This window comes from Astatotilapia calliptera, chromosome 3 (genome assembly GCF_900246225.1).
Source record: "Astatotilapia calliptera chromosome 3, fAstCal1.2, whole genome shotgun sequence".
In the NCBI taxonomy this organism is placed as follows: Eukaryota; Metazoa; Chordata; class Actinopteri; order Cichliformes; family Cichlidae; genus Astatotilapia; species Astatotilapia calliptera.
Window position 1 is genome coordinate 10,364,535 of NC_039304.1, and position 24,841 is coordinate 10,389,375.

The 24,841-nt window shown below is 42.6% G+C and overlaps 1 protein-coding gene across 3 annotated transcripts; it reads left to right on the forward strand.

Moving 5' to 3' along the window:
* The first annotated feature begins 148 nt into the window (after nt 1–148).
* On the forward strand, nt 149–24,836 carry LOC113018574 (heat shock protein 12B). Of its 3 annotated transcripts, none has more exons than XM_026161686.1 (15): nt 149–231; nt 7,138–7,360; nt 9,235–9,298; nt 9,873–9,955; nt 10,370–10,494; nt 10,579–10,765; nt 10,978–11,082; nt 11,289–11,405; nt 14,185–14,362; nt 18,716–18,802; nt 19,772–19,876; nt 19,951–20,209; nt 20,304–20,407; nt 22,022–22,212; nt 22,298–24,836. In XM_026161686.1, the coding sequence occupies exons 3-15, from the start codon at nt 9,253–9,255 to the stop codon at nt 22,769–22,771; spliced, it is 2,061 nt and encodes a 686-aa protein (XP_026017471.1). In that variant the 5' UTR covers nt 149–231; nt 7,138–7,360; nt 9,235–9,252; the 3' UTR covers nt 22,772–24,836. The 3 variants fall into 3 exon arrangements, with proteins under 3 accessions (XP_026017471.1, XP_026017469.1, XP_026017470.1); XM_026161684.1 differs by lacking the exon at nt 149–231 and adding an exon at nt 1,702–2,053; XM_026161685.1 differs by lacking the exon at nt 149–231 and adding an exon at nt 5,405–5,918.
* Nucleotides 24,837–24,841: the final 5 nt, after the last annotated feature.

Here is a 24,841-nt window from a genome sequence, read left to right on the forward strand (position 1 = left end):
GCACTCTCGGCCACAGCTCTCTTAAAAAGGTCATTGTTAATGTCAGTTACATTTTGTGCACCGTGTTGTAATCGTTACACTTTGCGACACCTCGCACAGGGCAAAGGTATCAGGGCCAACTCGGCCTTCCCAGTTCAACTCAGACTGCCTGCTGCGCACAGAGCTGAGAGTGAAGCAGAGTTTCAGTGTGCTCAGCGGGCTCTCCATTGACTGTGACACCCTCCTATGAAGGTCAGTGTAGCTGATGTAACATATATATAAACATAGTGATATTGCATAGACGTTCTCTGTGTTATATATGTGTATATATATATATATATATTATATAGATATTGTTCTCCAGATCATATTGCGTGATATTAACATATGTAATGAGATTAACTGGGAATTGTCCACTCCCGTGTAAAACTGGAGTGAACTGAGGGAACTCTGAAAACCAAAAAAAGTTTTAGGGCTCAAAATGCGGCCTTGTGGAGATAACATTTAACAACGTGGCGTGGCTGCTGTTTCATCCCTTTACAAACATAAACTTGAACTTTGTCTGAACACGAGCTTTGTCTCATAAACATGTGCAGGACTAGAGATCAATCACAGAGCGACTGTGTTTTTCAGAGGAGAGGACAACCAACGACCTCATTCGTGTTTCTGCAGGGGTCAACGTTTAAGGGACGAAATGATGTCAGAGCAGTAAACTGTATTTTGTGTGGAAAAAGAAAATAGTGAACGCAATACATTGATCAGTGACTGTCGTGAGTCAGAAAACGCTGTGAGAAATTGTTTTTAAATGTCACTTGCTTGCGTCAATCTACACATGCGCAGCAACATTGTTCCTTTGTGTGATATTACTGAATACACCGCTTATTTATTCAAATGTAAACACTATAATACCCTGTCTATAGTCTATAATAAATATGGACTTTCTAAAAAAAACTTTTTTTTCCCCTGAGTGCACTTACAGTATAACTGAGGTAAACAGTGCTGCTTCAATGAATGTTTTATCCGTTTGGATTATTCAGAGCAGCCACCGCATTTGCATCCGAGCCCATTTCATCTATTTTTGGTCAAAGTCAATGACTCGTGTTCACCCGTTTCCCCCTCGTGCAGTTCTGGAGAGCTGGAAATGGTGTTGGTGAGAGCAGCTGTTGTGAATCAGAAACACTGGTGTCACTAATGACAGTGACATGAACATAAGTGACTTCTCACGGCGTGGTGTGTGCTGAAAACAGAAAATGAGCACTGCCATAGCGTGTCCAAAGGGTTTGAACATTTTCTGTATTATCATCTGCCTACTTATACATAATGCACATAAAATCTTAAGTGTTTGGTTGATTGTTATTTATTGTTTTCCTGATTTTCAACTTAGTATTTTTCTTCTTGCACTTTACTGGAATAGCTGCATATTTCCCAGTTTTTAAAAAAAAACGTATTTACCCAATACTGGGCCTTAGGTAGCAGCCATGGTGGCCTAATACAGCCTTCGTAAGCCAGGGTGTGGGTTTGAATCCCATCTAAGTGAAAGCAGAGTGGTGCAGCCAGAGCATGCTGGGCCAATTAGCCAGAAGGCGATGCGCTGAATCCATCTTCTGCTAGTGTGATTTTTCTGCAGTTAGCCCTCAGGGATTAATAACTAACTTTGCATGACTAGTTTAAAATAAGCTGATTTTGCTTTTTTCCCACTCACAAATAGAATTTGATCAGGTGGGCGGGGCTTCTGCACTCACAGCCACAGCTGTGTGCCTGAGATGACCATAATGTGGATATCAAGTCTCAGAGACATCATACACAAACACTGAAATAGCAACTTCAGGTCAAAGGGATCACTTTTCCACACGTAGTGGGAGGAGTCATCTGCTTCTGAACACGAATAAGACCGGGAAATTGGCCATCGACTTCTGAAGGAGGAGGACGGCTACATGGCCGGTGTCTGTCCTGCGACAGGATGTTGATGTGGTCGAGGAGTACAAGCACCTGAGCGTCCACAGCAACAGTGGGCTCAACTGAGAGATCAGCAGAGAAGCTCTGTCTCCAAAGGAAACTGAGATCCTTCATAAAAGTGTTTTTGTCGTTCTCTCTTTTATTCTTTGAAACTACATTATAGAAAATAAGGAGTCAGTGTTGTCATTCACAGGTTATTTTTAGACACATTTTTGGTTAGCAGCATTGTTTCAACACTTAGGTTTTTGGCACTCTTAACACCTTGCTGAGGCTGAAAGCAAAGCCTTTTAACAGAATAACATTCAGCCTCCGTGCTCTGCCAACATTTCTTAATCCTGGCAACTTTCAGTAGGAAGGGTGCATTACTCTGACATCACAGCGGAGGGCGACTGTTGCACACAGGGTGGCTGTTGGCCTGTATGACGTGCCCTCCGACAGGAACATTATCATTATTATGAAGTAAGTTTGGATCCAAGTAGAGCAGAACAAAGGGAATATGAGCCTCCCGCAATTATTGAAGGAAGCGGACACAGCTTTAGTCACAAAAATGTGCCAGATGACAGAATGAGCAAAGTCATAAAAACGTAACAGTCCATCATTCAGGTTATGACTTTTGAAAACAGTGCAGTGCTCATGATTTGTGTTCTTTTACACACATTGCCCGAGTTCAAAGTCAGGGTCTGGTTTAGGTCTGATTTCTCTGGCACAGACAGACCAGGTATAAACCTGGTGTATAAACACCACATCACTGCTTTTGACTGTAATCACAGAGAAACAGGACTTCACCATAAATCCTAACTTTAACAGATCCCAAACCTGCTACATTATTTCTGCATTTCAGCTTTATGAAAATACATGCATGTGTGTGTGTGTGTGTTTAAGTGTGTATTCATATCTTTGTGGGGACCAACATTTGGAAGTTTACTATACTTGTGGGGACTAAAATCCTGGTCCCCACGAGTTTGAAGGCATTTTTGAGACTCAAAATGTGGTTTTAGTGTGAGGGTTACAATTGGGTTATGGTTAGGTTTAGGGTAAAGGTTAGGGTTAGTCATTCACTTTTCATGGTTAGGGTTGGGGTAAGGGGTTAGGGAAAGCATTATGTCAATTAGATGCCCCCATAAGATATGACTACCCGACGTGTGTGTGTGTGTGTGTGTGTGTGTGTGTGTGTGTGTGCTCAGAAGGAGATGCTAGACATAAAATGAGCATTCAAGCGCACCAGATGTTCCCTATAGTGTCAGCTTAAACGCATGTGTGTGCATGTATCTGTCTGCAGCCGCAGCGATCTCTCCTGTGGGAAACATGCAAAGGGTTAAAGAAATGGTTCATGTCCTTGTGATTAAAGACTAAAACTACAACTAAAACTGCATCCAAACAGCACGCAAAACGAGTTCTAGTTTTTGACTAAAAGAAGACATGCGCTTCAGTTATTTTAAAGGATGGCTTGACAGTTTTCAAGATCTAAAGAAAAAAAAACATCTTAATGCTCTTCCACTAGTTTGATTTAATCAAATCAGCTGGACATCTTCCAGAAGATTTTTTTTCTTAGGATCAGTTCCCTTCTGTGTGTTGTGCACACGCCTTTCTATGAATAGCAGTTGAGGTAAAGTAACACAAAAGAAGCTGTAACTTTTAAACATACCACTTTTTGTTTGACTAACTCAAACTTCTAAGTTTCAGCTAAACTTTGCAACTCAGAACAAGGAATGCAGGTTTAGTCCCCATCGGGAAACAATCTTTTAATGGCTGCTATGAAACGAATGATTACATCCAACAAAAACGGTCTCAGTGGTCACATGGGTACCAGAGTGTTGCTTCAAGACGGACTTGGAAAACTGAGCATAGATGCACACCACATACATCCACACATATATTGTTATAGGAGTTTGTGGTAAAATAACGAGGTACGCACACATTTGCAGAAATGTTCCCCTCTGACTTTTCCCCCTTTTTCCCCCTCTTCATTGCTGCTGCACCACATCCCCCTCCCTCTTCCCCCTTTCCCTCACTTCCCTCTGCTATAAATTTCATCCCTTGTCTTTTGCTATTGAATCATAAATCATACACACACATCCTGTAACACCCCCACCCCCCCATCCCCTGCTCCCTATACTTTTTATTACACAATAGCGCAGACTTTATGTCAGAGGGCAGACATGCTTAATGTGTTTGTGTGTGTGTGTGTGGGGGGGGGGGGGGTCTTCCACTCCATCTACTTCAGGCTTTCCTGTGCTCTTGGTCCCCACCCCAGGCTGCACCGGTGACTTAGTCCGATGTAGCTCGCACACAGAAACACATTTGCATGTACAGTTTGTGCACACACTGTGGAACATCAGACACACCCTCACACACAGACAAACAGGACATGACTCGTTAATGCACACACACGCAAAGCACCCAAAACTCTAATACTGGCCTTTATTTTTCTGCAGAAACTCAGAATTCTTGCAATATTCCTGCATGCAGGTGCTTATGATCCAAGGTTCTGTTAGCACTGCAATGAACAACAGGCATGCACTGTGTTTAATTTAAGCATGACTAAAAAAAATCCTCATGTTGTACATTTGTTCCTGAAAGTTTGAAAGAATGAGAAACGGCGTTGCCAATACTGCTGCTTCACTCCCCCTCCAGTTCCCCCCGTGTGTTCTACACTGTGGGCCTCAAGTGTTCAGATTCGGGGGCCTCTTGGTTGCTGAATATACTTTGGCTCACATTTATTATGATTTCCATAGTTTATGTATTGTGCCATTGTTATTTACAATCCTGGAAGCTCATATACACACTGCTAAAGTGTCAAATAATGAGGTTAAAGCTTCATTGCTCTAGATGTTGGCAGAGTAGCCCCACCCACCTGCTTTTTTAAACCTTCTGTTTACAAGGGGCAGCCAGTCAGCAGGAACTTGGCTTTAATAGCAGAGAAACAGCCTGTTTTAGACAGTTAAGGAACTGTTGGCTGCACAAAGGTATATGATAAATAAGGATCAGTAAAGTTACTAGCTTTGAAGCTGGAAATGAGTAGAATATGTTCTCTTTAAATGGAAAGGTCTTGCATGTTCATGCTGCACAATCAGTTTGATCAAAGACACTGATAAGACTGAAGCCAGTAATGCCATCAGCAGTGACTTAGTTTATCATAAAACTTAGCATGCTAATTAGCAACATTAAGAAGAGCTAATAAGATAAGATATAAGACTGATTTAATTTATCCCAGATTTAGAAAATTATTTTCTTCTAACAGTTAAAAAAATAGAAGTTGAGATGATCTGGACTTTCTGGCACGGTAAGTTATCCCATGGAAGCAGACGTCTAAAGATGGCTTTAATACAATACTTGTTTGATACTAAGTACTTGTTTTTTAAATATTCTGATGTGTCTGGCACCAACAGCCATACCATGTTCAAAATCACCTTTCTTCACTATTTTGATGCACGGTTTGAACTTCAGCAGGTTGTCTTGACCATGACTGCATGGTTAAATGCAATGAGCTGTTGTGTTCAGCTGATTAGAAAGGTGCTATAAAAGTGTATCATTTACAGAACACAGCGACCTTGATAAAGGTCATAAGCGAAAGTGAAACACATTAGTTAAAAAATAATGTTGTTATTTATACATCGGGTATTACTGGAGTTTTAACTACTGCTTTCTTCCTGCTGTCATCGGTAACCTGAGTTAGCTGGGTGCTGTGACCAAGAAGGAAAGGAACTGTTGTTACGTGGCTCTTCTGCATCAACATTATATGGTCTGATGTTATCTTGGAAGGGAACAGGTTCTCATTCAGGCCGCGTCTGTGACCGTGAGCTATTTAGAGGAGCTGTCTTAGAATTTGTGTTATGGGTGTGTTTCCTTTGCTCGAGGACTTCCAGGGTTCCAGAGATAATGTGGAATTCATGAGAGGAATGCCACGCAGGGGTTCCTTCCTGTCACCTGACTCCATCACTTCCCGCGCTCAGTTTCCGCCGTCTGAATCTCGGAGGAGAATGGTGAGGCTGACGAAAGGGGCAGCGGAACCCGAGCGAGGCCCCTCTCGTAGATTTGATGATGATCGGGATGAAGCCGACTGCTAAACACAATCGAAATGATGAAAAGCGCAGATCTGAAATGTTACCGCTGATGTAAACGATTAGAAAATTTGCAGGAGCAAATGAACGTGGGCAAGAGATCAAATGAAAGGGATTAAACAAAGAAAGAGTTTGCTTTAAATGTGTGTGTGTGTGTGGGGGGGGGGGGGGGGGGGACATGTGCATGAAAAAAGGCAATAAAGAGAAAGAGAGAGGTGATGGCAGGATCTGTATGGGGCCTCTTGGTTTTTGGGCAGCAAAGGGGAGGCGTGCCAGGTAATGGTTTCCAGACACACACACACTTGCACACTAGTAAGACTACACTCTAATTTGATTTGGAAATCTGACGGGATAAGGGGCGTATATGTGGATGTGTGCGTATGTACCTGGGGCCATTTTTTCCTTCTCACTTCTTGCTTTTTCTGTGCATTGGGAGAGGGCCCAGTTAATCATAATGTGTCGTCTGTGTGTAGGTGTGTGTGTATGCAAGCACAAGGGGTTAATGTTTGCTTTCCATCACAGCTCTAGTGGGGAGAAATCAGATCCCTGCAGCGCAGAACTCAACCTCAATGCACGGACGGACACCCAAAGCATAAGAAAAACCGCCCCCTGTATCTGTATGATCTGCACGCCTGTGTGAAGAGGTTAAGAAGGCCAGCTGCAATATCAGTGAAAGTGCAAAGATATGAGATTGAGAATGAAAATAGTAAAAAGAAAAAACAGAGAAAAAGATGAAAAGAAGAGCAAAAAGGGAGACAGGAAGAGCTAATTAAACTGTGGAAGGATAGATGTGGAGGAGCGGGTGGGAGGCGAGAGGGCGAGATGACTTAACTGTTCAAAACGACTCCACCCTCAGTCGCCAACGCAAACGGCAATTTCCCATTGGGGTAAATCCCCCACCGTGCCCTGTCATAGCCCTCCTACTTCTGCAACTGGTGTATGCGTGTCTGTGTTTGCATGTGTGTGTGTGTCACCACTTTTCTCTGACATTCCTGTGCAGAGCAGGGAGACGGTGAGCTGAGCTGCAGAGAGGCTGAGCTGCAAACCCAATTCAGAAATCCATTTGAAAGCAACTAAGGATTTTCTTTGTTTTCCTGTCATTTTTCTTGCACAAGCCATTGTTTTCTTCCGATTCTTTCAGAGAATCTGCCTGCAAGTCAGCTGGGAAGAAGTCTTGCATTCTTAACACGGGATTCCTAGAAAAGCATCCTCTCGTTTCCTCCTCTTCCCTTTTTCTCTCCATCGCAAACCCCTGGAGATAGATTCCAAGTTTGCCAAGTTCCAGAGTTTGGGAATATTTTTGTGCTGCAGCCAGGAGCGGCTGAAACAACAGGGGGCACAGAGGAGAAAGCAGCACTTAAAGGGTGAGTTAACTTAAAAGATCAGGCTTTTTTGTGGAGTCCAGCTCTTGTTGGCATAATGAGGTTGGTTACTCTCTGAAGAGGAATGCAATAATCCTTCTATTCCGAGCTAAAAAACTTTTGTCTAAGATGGCAAAATCCTGTTTGTGCAGTCTAGAAACTGATAGAGCTTATTGTTAATGGTGCACAAAAGTGGAGCGTTTTGCAAAATCTGTCACTCAGGAGTTTTAGTAGCATGTTCTGCTGATCCACGGCTGGGACTCGGGTGGGTGTGAAGCATCCACCGCACATTAGGCTTAGGAGATGATGAGACGACAGAGAGAAAAAGAATGACATTACTTAGGGGGCAGGTATATGCAAAACGAAAAGGCAGGGAGTAGCTGGGGAGTTTCATCCTCTTTCTGTTTTTAACATCAAATAGTGAGGACAGCTGCTGGGAAAGGAAGCGAGCGATGCACACACACATTATATTCCAGTGTCCCAGGCACAGGCTCGGATAAATGCGCGCAGATGTTGCATGCATGTATGCAAAGAAAGGATGTCAAGATAACTTATGGTCGCTTTATTCTCTCTCTCTCTCTCTCTCTCTTACGCACACACACTCACAAGAAAGAGATTTAAACAAACACATCTTTGTTTCATTGCACTCATCTGTTTAGTTTACTCCTGGCTCAGATCACAGTATAATCCCAGAGCTGTAATCAATACTCATACACACATACACACATAGACACACATAGAGACACACACACACACTGGCCATAGGAAAAAACACACACACACACACATACAGTACTTGCTTTTTTTAGGAGAAATAAGTCAGTTCAGCAGATGCAGCATATGTACAGAGCATGGAGCAGATATACTCCAGCAACAACATAATAACAACATATCTTACTATTTTAATCAACTCTCATTTACTTATATCATGTTATAATCTTTGCTGTGCAGCTCTAACAGCTTTAAGTTTGATGCTGATGTTAGCTGTGAATGATGGTTTGCATGTGCTTTGTTCACCTCCCCTCCTTCGCTGATTAATGTCACTTTTCTTCGTCCAAAACAACTCCCCATTTTCTTCCTATATCTATTTTTCCAACATGTTTATGCAGCACGTAGCGCCTTCCAAAGAAGTGTCTGCGTCATGCTGTTTGGTGAACAGACCTCGTAATGTGATGCTTTGACTCTGGCACGTTGGTTTTTGTGATGGCACAAAGATCAGGAGTGTTATTACTAATAATAATCCTGACAATGACTTCCAAAAGTATCCCTGAAGGCCATAAAAGTGCACCTGCTAGTGAATTGATGGAGCCATGATATCCGTGTGCTGTTATGTTGAAACATGTGAATAAAAAGGTCAGGTTTTAATCATTGTATCTGCAGCAGATGATAAACTACATGGACAAAAGTACAGGAGCTGCTATGCTGTCTAAACCCATGTCTGCTGCACAGTTTTTGTGCAAGAGGAGGTTTGGAACGGACTTTTACGCACTACGCGGCTCAGCACTCAGCAACCTCACTCTGCAACTAATTTGGAATCACAAAATAACCAAACATTTATATGTTTGGACTGTGGGAGGCGAGAACCCACGCTGGCACAGGGGAAGTATGCAAACCCCCCACACAAAGATCTCTGCTGCCCAGTGTACTCAAATCCAGGACCTTCTTCTTTTTCTGAGGCAACAGTGTTGCCAGTGCGCCTGCCAGATAAGACTTGCTTTAAAAAAAGCTAATGTATCCTATAAATATATCATGAAACTTGGGTAAAGTCCTTTTTCTTTGTGTTAAGAGTCAAATAGGTGATAATATGTATTACAGCAGTGTTTTCCACAGACATCGTTTTCCATTCATCATGTTATCATCGGTTTGTTTCTCTGCAGACCCTGGCTCCTGTAAAGATGGCTGACGTATTGCAGCCAGACTCCAACAGCCTGCAGATACCAAGTGAGATACACACTCAAACACTGACACGCACGCACACACACATCAACACTAGTTTGCTATTGCAGTCCTGTCCAAATGACTTCTCCTTCTTTATCTGTTGGACCGTGGACATGCTGACCTTTCCATGTCCCTCTCCCACTTGGGTATACTACGCACTTCACATTCCAGTGGCATTCCCACGATTCCATTTCATTACGATTATCACTTTTTGATCTAGAGAGGTCAAGTGTGTTTACATTTGACCTAATCTTCTAACATCCACGGTGAAAAATGAGGTGTTTTCTGCAGTTACTCAGCAAACACACTTTCAGCATGTTAGTATCAGTAGCTGAGGACAGTTCAGAACCACCTCCTTTCTTATGATAATAGTGTTCCCATAACTGCATATCTCCTTAAACAGACAGGATGACCTTTATGTTTGTTCTCAGGGAGTGCATGTGGTGCTTTTCCAATATTAAGACTTAAAGAAACTTTCATATTTGAGAGGGGATTCACCTTCACTTCCCTCATTAGCCACATCCCCTGTTAGCACCACTGCATATTCACACATTTCATCTCCTCCCTTGTCTTCCAGGTGAAAACGTATCCACTCCATCTTCGCCTGCCACAGCCAGAAATGACTGCAGCATCACTCCCCTCACACCCTCACCCTCACCGGTAGCTACTGCACGCACACACACACACACACACACACACACACGGCCACTCACCACAGGCACTCCTACACACTCATTCCTCTCTTACTACTCATTTAACTTTATATAAAGTCCTTAAACGAGGCCTGCAATGCCACATCCACTTCTAACTGCTCTTAGTGGTTTACCATAACATTTATCTTACAGTATAAAACTTACGGAGAGACTGAAATTAGTGGCAAAGAAACACACCAACTTGGCGCCAATGTATGCAAGTAGAGGTCCATCAAAAATAGCTTCTGATTTCTAAGCCTGCTTATTAATTCTGTTCTGACTCTGTCCACTAATGTTAGCAATGTCAGTTTAAAAACACCACCAGGTTTACTGATAGAAAGCGTATCCATTCTTACCTCTCTGTCTCTCATCGCTCTCTAAGAGGGTGGAGGTCAGGCCCCGGATGGCTTGTCCATTCTCCGTTGTCATAGCTATAGACTTTGGGACGACCTCCAGCGGCTACGCTTTCAGCTTCACACAGGACTCGGAAGCCATACACATGATGAAGTAAGAGCCTGTGTGTATTCTCATCAATTATATACTCTGTATTTTTATTTTGAAGTTTTGACAGTGGTTCTTCACTAAATGCAGGCGGTGGGAGGGTGGCGACCCTGGAGTGGCCAACCAGAAGAGCCCAACGTGTCTGCTGCTCACTCCAGATTTGCGGTTCCACAGTTTTGGGTTTGCCGCTCGAGACTTCTACCATGACTTGGATCCAGAAGAGGCCCGGCACTGGCTTTACTTTGACAAATTCAAAATGAGGATCCACAGCACAAGTGTAAGAAACAGATGTGAAAATAGGGACATCTCGTACCCGGTGTTAAAGGACATTATGGTGCACTGACATGTGCAAGAGTGGGAGATTTTTATATCACTGCCCACAGCTGAGAAGTAAAACTGTGGTTGAAAGTAACAAGCTTTAACTGGTGCTGCAGACTTCCTGGTGCGGCGTTTTGTTTTTTTCAGCAGTTGTGATTGTGTTTGCTGCAGGACCTCACTATGGAGACGGAACTGGAGGCGGTGAACGGTCAAAAGGTCAGGGCCATAGACGTGTTTGCTCATGCCCTTCGCTTCTTCAGGGAACACGCGCTGAAGGTACACCTCAGATCACTTCATTCACCACTGCAGTACACTGAATACTTTCTCATATTCTAGGATAGGACGTGAATGTGTATTTGGTGTACCTTTGTTTAGCACTTTTAAATGAAACCCCTTGGGAGATCACTTCACTCTGTGTGGTTCACTTCAGAGTACAAGAAGAAAATGATTTTTTTGTGGGGGGGTGGGGGCTCCTGTTTTAGGAGGTGAAAGACCAGTCTTCATCAGTGCTGGAGGGAGATGAGATCAGATGGGTGATTACTGTTCCTGCTGTGTGGAGACAACCTGCCAAACAGTTCATGAGAGAAGCAGCATACCTGGTATGAAAACACATTGTTGTTTTGTTGATTTTTAAAAATTATTTTTATTTTTTACAGTGTATCACGGTGTTGTGCACATGTGGATACACAGGGAATCACTGTGGAGTGTGTGTGTGTGTGTGTGTGTGTGTGTGTGTGTGTGTGAGAGAATCGGAAGAATAGGAAGAACAATGGGCCAGTGGAAAGAAAGATAGTGAATAAAGCATGAGATAAGGACTGATGTTCTCACAGAGGATTATTTACAATCTCTTTCACACACACACACGCACACACACACACACACACACACACACACACACGCACATGCACACTGCTCTTTTCCTCTTTGCACATCTTCCCACCCATGCACACACCGTCCTCTATGAACTGTACATAGAAGATGTAGGAAGTGTACGTACAAGCCCAAGAATGCAAGAGGTCCTATCCCAGTATAAATCAATGGGAAAGGACCAGCCTGGGAAAGACTCAACAACCTTTTACTCTTAATGCCACCCTTTCTTTACTGACGCAATGTCACGGATTGCCGGGGCAAGCCGTGTGGAATGTAGAAAAGGACCCAAAGGGCAGCAGCTCTGGAGCAGGTGAGTGTTTATTAACAAAAGAAAATACAAACAGCAATGGCGTGGGTGAAGGTGAAACAGGAAAACCTAAACTGGGTAAAACTAACAAAAACAAACCAGAAACGAAGATGCAGAGGTCCGGGGAAATACATACGGAGAGACGCAGGGAGACCGAGGGGAAACAACACAGACGAACCAGCAATTACTAAGACAGAAAATACAACTTAAATATACTCAGAGAACACAGGGAGATTACACACAGGTGGGAGTGATAAACATGACGAGACTAGGGAGGCAAACTGAAAACACTCACATAAGACGCAGACCTTCACAATAAAACAGGAACTTGCACATGAAAGGACACAAACTAAGAAACGCGGACTGGATACCGGAACACACGGGCAGAACAGAGTAAACACTAACCAGAGGAAGAACAGAACCAAAATCGAAGAGAAAACACAAAACGCTGGGTCAAAAGGACCCAGGATCATGACACGCAACAAACACTGTGATTATTTATTTACTTTTATCTGCCATCTACCATTTAGTCACTTTAGTACAGACATGAATAGTCGAATCCATACACTTTTTGATATTAACACTGATACACACACACACACACACACACACACACACTTACCCTGAGCTGGCTCCTGGCTTGATTCTTGGGGCGTGTGCACTTCCTGCTGGTGATGATGTCATCATGGCTAAACAATGAGGGAGACCGGCGTACAAACACAGGAAGTTTAAACTAGACCCCCGCCCTGCACGCACACACACACACACACACACACACACATTGACACTCAACTTTACCCCCAATATATCATGAGTTATGCTTATACACCTCTCCTACTCTATTCAGCGTTTTATCCCAACTGTCAGTGAATTTGCTCCCATTGCTGTCATTCACCATGTGTGTTTGTTTCTATTTATTTGTATCCACTGTAATTCAGTGTGTGTGTGTGTGTGTGTGTGTGTGTGTGTGTGTGTGTGTGTGTGTGTGTGTGTGTGTGTGTGTTAAATAACATTGACATTTGAGTTATAAATATATGAATGGCTCCTTTAATTATCTCTATTATTACAACATGCATTCACTTTATAATATTTCACTTTATAATATTTTTCTTTTTCTCCCTACATTAGCTATATTTTTAAAATTCATAATACATTCATGATTTCATATTCTAGTTTTCTTGATCAAAATATTAGGGAAATAGTGAATGAACTTGCTTTTAGCAGACAATACCTCCTCCAGAACCAGGCTCGGCAACGGGCAGCCATCTGCTGCGGCTGGTTGGGGGTGAGGGGAGGATGACAGGATAGAAGACACTCTGTGGAAGACAGCCAGAGATTAATAATAGCTAAGGATTAAAATGCACAGTGGTGTGTAAACACATAGAGAGTGAAAAAAGGTGAGTGAAGAAAAAACATTCAGTGTATCACAGGAAGCTCCCAGCAACTTGCCAGACCTATTGCAGCAAAATTAAGGGAGGATTCAGGGTCACCTGATCCAGCCCTAACTATACGCTTTATCAAAAAGGAAAGTTTTAAGCCTAATCTTAAAACTGTCTCCCAAATCCAAGCTGGGAAGCTGAAAGCTGAAGACTATGCCTCCCATTCTACTCTAGGAACCACAAGCAGGCCAGAAGTCTGAAAGCAAAGTGCTATGTGCAAAACTAGGATCAAGAGATATGTTCATGGATGTAAATACAAGGTGCAAACCACTGGTTACACTAAAGAACTTAAAGGCCAAATTAAAATTTGCCAGAAATATTGTAAAAGAGGGGGATCCTTTGGACAATGAAACAAAGAAAGATGGGAAGAAAAACGTATGGAGACGTAAAAGAACAGCTCTTGATGTGAAGCATACCACATCATATAGTGGAGACAATGTTACAGGACGGGCATCTAATGCTGCCAGTGGAATCAGTCTTCAATGATGTTGTGACTGCTAAAAGAAGTATCAGGGTGAATTCAGCCAAATGCTGTAAAACTACTCATACAACACTTCACAGTGCAAATGGATAATACCAGAGAAAGACCAAGTCAACCACCTGATCCTTAACCTACAGTTATTAAATCACTTACTAAAACAAAACTGAGGACGCAAAGATTCACAAACAAGCAACAGCTGAAGGTGGATTTTCATCCAGGTACTAAAAAGTGTTGCCTGTCAGTCAACAATATGGGTAAAGCTTCTGCTGTGTCCTTTATAGGCTGGTCTGGTGTCTCCTGACTGTCCTGAGCAGCTCCTCATTGCTCTTGAACCCGAGGCTGCATCCATTTATTGTCGGAAGCTCCGCCTCCACCAGGTGATTGACCTGAGCATGCAGCCAATCACAAACGGCCTGGAATTGGATGTCTCGCGGCCCTTTGATTCCAGCTTCAGACAAGGTAGAGAACAGAGAGCATGTGTGCATGTAATTTCTGTTGAGCAGGGGTCTTGTTGTTGACTTTGCCATTAGCATGAGCGTGAAACCGCACTGTGTTCCTGGAAATGCTGCTTTTTGATTTCACTTGGGGGTTGTGGGGTCTTTTTTTCAAAGGCTAAATGCGCCTCTGTCAAAGACAAAGAAAGAGAGCGCACTAAGCACAGTGATCTGAATACAGATACTACTCATGGCTCAGATGACTTTGCAGTTGTGTGTGCGATGAAGTGTTTGGATAGACCATAGGGTCTGATCGGAAACAGACCACAGAAATCCAATGAAGAGGATGCAAGGAACTATTTAACACATCAGCTCTTTAATTAACTTTACGCAGTGCCAGAAAAGCTTTTCCTTAGAAGTGTTTAGTGTTTAGTTAAGTTTGTGGCAGTACATCACAAGCACTTAACATTTCATAAGAAATCACATGAAACTCTTAAAAAGGAACAAGCTGGAATTTCTACTCCATTTTACACTTTTTAAATGAAAATAGAACTCAAATAGTACTTAAAGGCTGCTACAGTTAGTGCCAAATGACAAAAAAACAGGAGCTTTATATTGTAAGATATTGTTAAGGCCCTACAATAATACAGAGAATAAATCAGATGACTCCCTATGAGCAGGCTCTTGGCAAAAGTGGGAAGGAAAAACTCCCTTTTAACAGGAAGAAACTGAGGGCAGAACCAGGTTCAAGAAGAAGTAGCCATCTGCAATGGCTGGTTGGGGCTGAGGGAAGGAAAAATGTCAGAACAGTGATGCTGTAACAATATAAGTGAAGCATGTAACTGGTTTATTGAATGTCAGTAACAGGAGTGTGCAGTGTGTCCATGTTAAAAATAACCATTTTAAAATACACAAGGAAGAAATACTTAAGATTAGTGTTTTTAACGGACAGGATTCACCAAGTGCTTTGTAGAATATAATCTAAGCTAATAGAAAAAGCAGGTAAATGACACAAAATACAAAAGAACATTTGAAAAACAAATTTAAAAAAGACAAAAAATAATATATAACAAAATTGTAATTATTTAAACATGGCTAAGAGCAGCGCAAAGCCTCAAAGGCTCTATCATTGCATGTCCTTAGATCATAACATGGCGCAAACAGTCATTTCAGATTGTTTGACCTGAATGAGCTGGCTGAACACTAAAGTTAAAGAAGCACGACGACATGCAAGGTAGCGTGACCTTACAATGATCTGTAAGCAAGGGAGAGGATTTTTAACTGGATCATAGATGTTAAAAGAGGCCAGTGAAGGGACATTATAGTGGGGTGATACTGTTAAACATTTACTAAATTAAAAACCAGAAAATTACACGTCAATACAGGGAGCGGTGAAATATTTCCCTGGTGGAAACATTTGTTTAACATGGACAGGGGTTGATCAAGGATAACCTCTAAATTACACATACTGACATTAACAGCAAAGGCCAACAGTCCAGATTATTCTTGATGACGAGGACGACAACCAGAACCAAAATCAGCATCAAGCTGCAGAGTTTTACCATTTTTACTAATCCCTGCTAGCATTTTTGGCATTAGCATTGATAACCTTACAGACCTCATGTGGTTTGAGAAATAAAGCTGGCTATCATCAGCAAATAAGTAACAATTGAGCTTGTTTTAAAACTTTCTATAATCTGTCCCAGAGATGTGAGACAAATGAATAACAGGGGCCCAAGAACCAAGCTTGGTGGGACTCAAAGACACAAAGCCTTGAACAAAGACAGCAAGGTTTCTTGGTATAAGAGATCATTTGAACCATTTTAGGGCTGCATCTGAGTCACGTATGGATGGCCATCAATGTCAAAGGCATCACTGAGGCCTGTGGCTTAGTAAGCATGGGTTCATTAGAAGAAAAAGGTCACTCTCCATCGAACATACCATATAATTAATGATCTCATTTAACTCTTAGTAAGTAAGTCCTATTAACTGAATATGTTAAGTCACTAATAATTACTTTGATTTGTCTAAGTGATGTACTACATTTGGAATTTAATTAAAAGATTAAAAGATGAAAAAACGTCACCGGCTTAAACAAATTAAGGAAATCTGGTTCCTTTTTTTGGTTCTACCAATTTTGGGGGTTTGTAGTGTAGTTGCCAATAGATACACTAAGTAGATCAATACTTAGTCATGTTTTATTCATGAAAATCCAAAGCTATGACCCAAAAGTTTGCCAAATGAAATGAAAATAAATTCAGGCAACATTTCTCGGTGAGTGTATGCCTACAAATTACTTCATTCACATGACACATAGTAATGTGAGTCGCTGTTGCTATAGAAATCTGGATCAGAGCGCAGCTTTAAAAGAAAATTCAAATATGGGGATTTACAGTCGGGAAAGTACCTCCAGAACCAGTACACAAGTGAGAACTTTAACAAAAAGCCAAAATGCAACAAAAAACTTCCAAAACAGAAGAGCGTGTCCTTCGTGCCCACATGAAGGAAATACCACGAAGATGTAGCAATGAAGAAAAGTCATTTCAAGCTGGGGAGAAAGAAGAGTGATGCATAATTCAGTGGGCGCATATGCTGACCAAAATCCCCTGCAAAGGCCCACTTATACATATGCAGTCAGTGACACACACACACACACACATTCACACACACTAAACACAGGATATTGTAATTGGAACAAGGTGCAGCGAGACTATGATCTCACCCCCTCCTGGCCTGTCAGTCTCCCCCTCCTTCACTCACTTTCATTTTTCCCTTTATTCTCCCAGACTTTCTCTACCTCTTTCGCTTTTTCGCTCGCTTTCCGAGGACTCAAGCAAACAGACGTATTTACACACACACACTTGGTCTCCCGGTCGTGTTTTTTTACTATCTTTAGCGCGTCTTCCACCTCATTTCATCTCCAAAGATAGCATCGGGGAGTCGTTAACGCACACACATTTTCTTTTTCTGCTGTTTTATGTAAATGGTTTCCAGACTTGCGTTCCATCCGTCACCCCTGTAAAACATACACGCAGGCACCGGCGAAATCAAGGCCTGTGTGATTGTGCTTTTCTTCGTTCAGCTTATTTACTATGTGCGACCACACACAAACACACACAGAGGTACATACATTACCTTCTGTGTCATCCAAGGTCCTTAAACAACAGTATGTGTATATTTGCTTTCGACACAGTGTTGCCCAATAAGTCTCCAACCTTTGTTCTTATTCCCCCACAAACCCCCGTCCATTACTCTAATTATTGTGGTGTGTGGTGTTCATGCGGTTTGAGAAAACCATGTAAAAACCACTTTCACCAGCACTAACCTCCATCAAAAGCCGTGCTCGCTGCCTATGACACACATGTTTACGCTTGCCTTTCATCAGGCTCACAGTTTACCAAATGACTAGTGCTATATATATTTTTTTTACATTTTAACTTTCTCATCTAGTTTTCCATTAATTTGTAACTATTTGGTTCTCAGAACCATTATGTCTCCTTTCATGTGTTCACCTTGACGTGTGCAGGCATATATAGTGTATCTGCTCTGTCAAACAGCCTGTCAGGTATGCTGTATTTTTGCCAGCTGCATGTGAGCCTGCTGTGTTTTTGTTGGCCTCCCCCATCCGTCCACTTAGCCCGCCACTCTCACAGTTTACACGTGGAGAACAAACAGAATGTTGAAATTCGAGCGCATTCTTCATTTCCAACAAATTGCTCCTGTCACATAAAAATATTATGACCGTACGGTTTTCTTGTTTAACTTGGATCGGATGATTTATGCTTCGTCCTGCACAAATGCCATAAACTCTCATATGTAGCATAAATTACAAACATTTATCTCTCCGGTTGAAGTTGAGGAAGATTGTGCTTTGGCTCGAACCTCTTTGCATTGAGGAGTAGTAGTCAGAAGCAAACTTAAGTGTCTGACCGTGCACCAAGTGTGTTTATACAGAGAGATAAAGACTGTTTGAATCCAGGCGAGGCGGTGCATGGTGGTGAACGGTGGTGATGACTCTACTTGGCAGGTGAAAGGTCTCTGGCTTGATTCCAGCTGGTAACACAAACTCCCCTTGGGGTTGCATCTGCAGGGCATCCTGTGAAAAAACTGCCAAATCAAACATGCAGAGCTACCTGCTGTGGAAACAGCTGATAACAGTGTTTGACAGAGAAGATGATGAACTGTTTTCGAGAATTCCCCTTTGATTCCATGTTTTTCTCCCAAAATTAGTAATCAGAAGCATCACTTTCACCTCAATGCTCAACTTTTTTTTTTTTCGACTCACAGAAAGACAGAAGAGGTTCCGGCTCGTGCCTCTGAATAGCAAAGAAACAGTAGATAAATAAATAAATCATTCTGTGCGTGTGTTCTGTTACAGCAAGGGAGCAGCTGAGGCGATCTAGACACAGCAGGACCTTCCTGGTGGAGAGTGGAACTGGAGAGCTGTGGTCAGAGCTGCAGACTGGTAAGGCCATCTGTGCGTATGTGAGCCTAAGAGACAGGCAGACCCCACATGTGGGAGATATGGATGACTTTGACCTTTAACCCCAGCCTGCAGACTCTGAGGAACAAACCCGCCCACTTTAATAGAGGACAAACCCCAAACCTGATGTTTGCAGGTTCTATTTGAACTGATTTAAATAATCTAATTATGGCTTCCTGATGTGTTTTAATAATAAGATCTTTTTTTTTGTTTGTTTTACTGTAAATATGTATGATGGAAAATTAACAATTACTTTGCATACTTTGCATTTTCCTGGGTTATGAAATGAAAGTTGTTCACTCTGTTGTTGAGGCATGACTGCATTTTGTGGAGCCACGTGCGCCTGCTGACCCTTAGTGCGCTCATCCCTGTCAACACACACACACACACACACACAGGAAGGACCCAGCCCATGGGACTCTCTGCACGGCAGATACAAGAAGAAGAGACTCTCTTATCTTCCTGCCTTGCAAACATCCTTTGATTCCTCCTCTTGTCTTATATTTTTATTTCTGTTCATTTCCACCACACGCCTTCTTTTCTCTTCCTCACTCGCTTCTACACGTCTCATGAGCTCTCGTGTTTAGGGTGCAGTCGTCAGGGTAGCTACACGAAAACTAACCCTTATCACCGGACATATCACAAACATACACTCTAGCAGGGGAAGAGCAGCAACCACAGATGCCTCAAGGTTGTTTACATTCAAAACACTGCGTGTTCAAGAGTTTCTGGGGAAGCTGCAGACAAACCAAATATACACACACGCATTTTTGCATCGTCCACAAAAATGAAGACACGTTATCTTCCACGATTTCCTCCTACAAGCTTGATGTGCTTGATATGTGTTTTTTTCTTTAAAAAATCTGAAATATGAGGTATGAAAAAGCAAAAAATGTTCTTAGGATGCAAACAAAACAACAGCATGTGTTCATCCCTGCCCTCTCTGTTCAGGTGATAGATATGTGGTTGCAGACTGCGGAGGAGGAACAGTTGACCTGACAGTCCATCAGATTGAGCAGCCACAGGGAACTCTTAAAGAGCTCTACAAGGCCTCAGGTACATCCTTTTACAAAGGACAAAAAAAGCAAACACATTTCCTACAGTTTCTATAGCTGCGGTGTTTCCGCCAGGCGGTCCCTACGGCGCCGTCGGAGTCGACCTGGCCTTCGAAGCCATGCTGTGCCAGATCTTTGGCGAGGACTTCATCCAGAGCTTTAAAGCCAAGCGGCCAGCGGCCTGGGTGGACCTCATGATCGCGTTTGAGGCGAGGAAACGCACAGCGTCTCCGGGCAGGACCAACGCCCTCAACATCTCCCTGCCTTTCTCTTTCATCGACTACTACAAGAGGCACAGAGGGCAGAGTGTGGAGGCTGCCCTGAGAAGGAGCAAGTGAGTGTGGGCTGAGAGGTGCGATGAGTGAACAACGAGCGTACGTGCAACTTTAGATGACAGAGTGATTTTTTACTTCCTTCTGTGTGTGCAGTATGAATATAGTGAAGTGGTCCTCCCAGGGGATGCTGCAGCTGACACAGGAAGCCATGAATGAGCTCTTCCAGCCCACCATCAGCAAGATTGTGAAGCACATTGGTAAGAAAGACAAATGTCCAGAGAAGGGGGCTGCTGCGCACATGCTATACACAAAAATGTACTGATTGACATAAAAGACCCGGGCACTTAAAAACTTCCTTTTCCTTCCACTCCCCACTTATGTTTTGTGTACTTTCACATAACTCTTCTGTTTAACTTTGCAGTAAATCTACTAGGAGAAACCTGAAAAACAACCCCAGGAGAAAGCCAGTGCAAAGGCTTTCCGAGATAAAACTAGTATTCAAGCGCAACGAACGCCGTGCTCGGGCGTCAAGATGAACCTGTGCAGAATAGGCCCTTGAAATTATCGACATTTTTAAGGGTTTTTTGGAACCAGAAGTGACCGTGTTTCAACAACAGGGTAGAGTTGCTTGTTAGCAGTGGCAAAATTCAAGTGCACACATTAAAAACATAAAAAAATAGACGCAGCTACCATGAAGTCACCCATTAATCCCATTTTGAAGCCTGGAGCGAGATGAATTTCTGCCATCTTTGTGTTGAAACTGGATGTGAGAGAGGGCGTGTCTGAGCGTAAAACTGCTTGCAAATAGCCTAACCTGGATGATCCTCATTTCTGAAATCAAACGACATTAATATCTTATTCGAAACAAGTGACAAACGCATGTGGGAAGTGTTTATCTGTGTCAAATCAGAGAGCTTTTTCCGCGTAGACAGGAAGTCTTTTTGTAATCACAGCTATCGCCATCTGGTGGCCGTTGAAAGGAATGTAGGTTTCACGCGCTGATGCTTTGGCTTCGCAGAAGCTACGTCCATCAATTTATTGTCTGTGAGTGCGCATAACGGGTTAATCATGCGCAATAGATTTCAGCTAATTAGTGCTAGGTAACTGACTAACGAAATAATAGAATTTAACTCATCAAAACTAAATCACCACCTTTTGAAAAAAACAAAAAAACAAATTTAAACAGAATCCTAGCAGCTCTATTAGGGGCCCAGTAATGAAATGCAGTTGTCATGCAGAAGGAAATTAGCTGCACTATTTTTATACCAAGTTGTGACCATGTATTTTCCATCATTCGTAAAGCCTGGTTAGGTTATAGTCTTTTTTAGGACCAATATTTGGTGACTTTTTAATGCAGATTTTTCCAAAACACAAAACAAAAACATAACAAAAAAACCGGATTACATGGACTAAAGATGGGACATGAGTTTGCTTAGATTCTTGCACACTGCTTGAACTCCTGACCTTACTAGATTATCGACTGCCAAAAGCATGAAGTGTGCTTATTCAGATGTAAAAGGACAAAAGCTGCTACAGCTACAAATTACAGCTCAAATCAATCAAAACATAATGGCTTTCCTTGAGACCCTTTTCAAGATGGTTGTGATTTCATTTTTATGTTTTCCAACCTTTTCAAAAGAGAACAAAACCAGAAAAATGCAGTCTGTTTCAAATCAAGCACATGCCAGTGGTACATTCAAAACCATGGAATGGTTTCCCAGTATGAATATTTGGTGGTCATTAAAAGAAAACTGGGAGTCAACAAAGGGTTTGACATGAAGAAACACCGGGGACAGCTGCTGGAAAAGGCAGAAATTCTCTCAATGGAAAGACAAATTACTTAAGAAGCTTTATATCTTCTTTCTTCATAGAGGAGCTGATGATAAAACCAGAAGTGCGTGGTGTGCGTTTCCTCTTCCTAGTTGGTGGTTTTGCAGAATCCCCTATGTTGCAAAAAGCCGTCCAGAAGGCACTGGGGAGGACGTGCCGCATCATCATTCCTCACGACGTTGGTCTTACGATACTGAAGGGCGCTGTGCTCTTCGGGTTGGATCCCACCGTGGTGAGAGTTCGGGAATACCGGAAAGTATCGGAGTAGTAATGTGACACATTATCTTACGATCGTTCTCTCTCGCTCTCTGTCACAGGTCCGAGTGCGTCGTTGCCCTTTGACCTATGGTGTTGGTGTCCTGAACAGGTTTGTGGAGGGACGCCACCCACGGGATAAACTCCTCATCAAAGACGGTCGTGAGTGGTGCACGGACATCCTCGATCGCTTCGTCTCCGTCGACCAGTCGGTGGCCCTGGGCGAGGTTGTGAGGCGAAGCTACACGCCTGCTCGTCTGGGCCAACGGAAGATCATCATCAACATCTACTGCACCGCCACCGATGACGTCACATACATCTGTGACCCTGGAGTCAGGAAGTGTGGCACAATAACCTTAGACCTGCCCGAACCGTTACCGCCACCGGGTGCGGTGGGAGGAGCAGGAGCAGGAACCCCAGAGAGAAGGGAAATCAGAGCGACCATGCAGTTTGGCGACACGGAGATTAAAGTCACGGCCGTTGATGTCATGTCTAACCGCTCCGTCCGGGCTTCCATAGACTTCCTGTCTAACTGAGGAGGAGCAGGAAGTGGAGCCGTGGATGCAAAAACACACATTAGCTGATTGGAGGGATGATAAATTTAGAAAAAGCGGTACTTTGGGAGTGGGCGACATGTTTTGTTGGAAAAACACTGCATTCTTAGGAGCAACTTAGGATGCAAGAAGATCAAGAGAGAATCCACGCTTCACAAACACCAAAGTCCTTCAATCTCTTTGAAGTTGAAGAGGGACAAAGTCCGCCATGTCTCGCCTTATAATGTCGTCAGCAGCATTTCCCGCCAACAGTCAGAGAAACACTTTGTGAAAACGAATGAAAGCTGAGCGAGACACAAACTGACTTTACTATCTCAGTGACTCTAACGAAATACAATATGCTACCTAATGAGTGAAACTCGCTCATGTTGATCGTTAAATATACAGACTTTTACCTTTGGGCCTCGTGTAATAAACAATGCCTTATTTAAACCAACGCAACGCTGCAGATAAAACGTCACCGACTGGACCGCAGCCTTGTTTCTCTAATGTGAAAGCACTCCCCCTAGCGGTGCAGAGACTGACCTACAACACTGCCTTGGAATCCGTCAAAACACATACTATAAGAAAAGAACTGTGGCTTTATAACATTTAAAATGTTTCAAACCACTTTGAACAGAAGTTGTGCTATTTGAAGACGAAGCTCATAAACCTATCGTGACCTCTAAAAGTTGTGAGCTTTTATTTTGAGAGGAAACTATTAATTTAAATCCAATGCTTAATTCATAATTCATCAGGAAACATTTGGCTCATCAGCTGATAAACGCCCCACTATGTCCACCAGCTAGTCGCTAACATGTCCTGTTTTAACATATGGACTTTCTCATCCAGTACACAGCAGGAAATAGCCCTCTACAGATGCATCGTTACTACTGGAAACACTAGATGAAGCACCACATGCACATAAGAACTCACTCACTACCTGCAGATGGATGCAGCTTTATGTCTTTAAACTGAAATCTATTGTGAAGTTCCTTAACCCTGCGTTCCTGCCATTTCATTAGGTACACTTAGGCACGCAGACATGGTCATGATGACCTGCTGAAGTTCAAACCGAGCAACAGAATGGGAGCGAATGGCAACTTAAGTGACCTTGAATGGAGAATGGTTGTTGGTGCCAGAGGTGCTGGTCTATTTCAGAAACTGCTTATCTACTGGGATTGTCACACACAACCATCTCTAGGGTTTATAGATAAAGATCTGAAAACTAGATAACATCCAGCGAGCAGCAATTCACACGGGCTCACCAAAACCTGACAAGACTGGAAAAATGTTGCATGCTTTGATCATTCTTAATTGTGCTACAAGGTTTCAATGATAGCGTCAGAATTTGGCGTCCAAGCAGATAAGGCACGATGTCACAAACTCAAATCACCACACTTCTCAGTGCAGTCGAGCGCCTTTGGGATGTGGTGGAATGGGAGATTTGCAACAACAAATCTGTTGTAACTGTGTGATGCTGTCACGTCAGCATAAACCAAAATGTCAGAGGAATGTTTCCAGCATCTTGTTGAATCTGTGCCACGAAGAACGAAGGTCAAAGGGGGTCCAACCCGGTACTAGCATTGGTTACTAATGAAGCAGTGAGTGTGTCGTTTTGTACAACATATATGAGAAAATGCTAACCTGATCTATGCACTCAGTTACAACTTATGTCTAATAAGCTTCAGACCTAAGTCAAAGGTCTTAATCAGCACACGTGTATGTTGTAAATGATGGTCCCCACTGTGGAGGAAAGAGATGATAAAGCTGTGGAAAGCCTAACTGGCAACTACAGAGTTGTTACAAAATATGACTTTGCCAAGTACTTGACATCATAGTTGCGACATCCATCTTTTATAAATACTGTGTAATTGTTACTTTATAGATCTAATAATTCTCAAGATTTGATCAGTGGAGCCTTGTACTGAGTACCTGTACAAAGAAAATCAGGTATATGTGTGGAGCTAAGGTCACGCAGACCTCATGTTTAAACCAGTAACTGTCTTCTTGTGTATTTGTGTAATAACCCTAACACGAATAAATATAATTCCGACCGCATCTTTTATATGT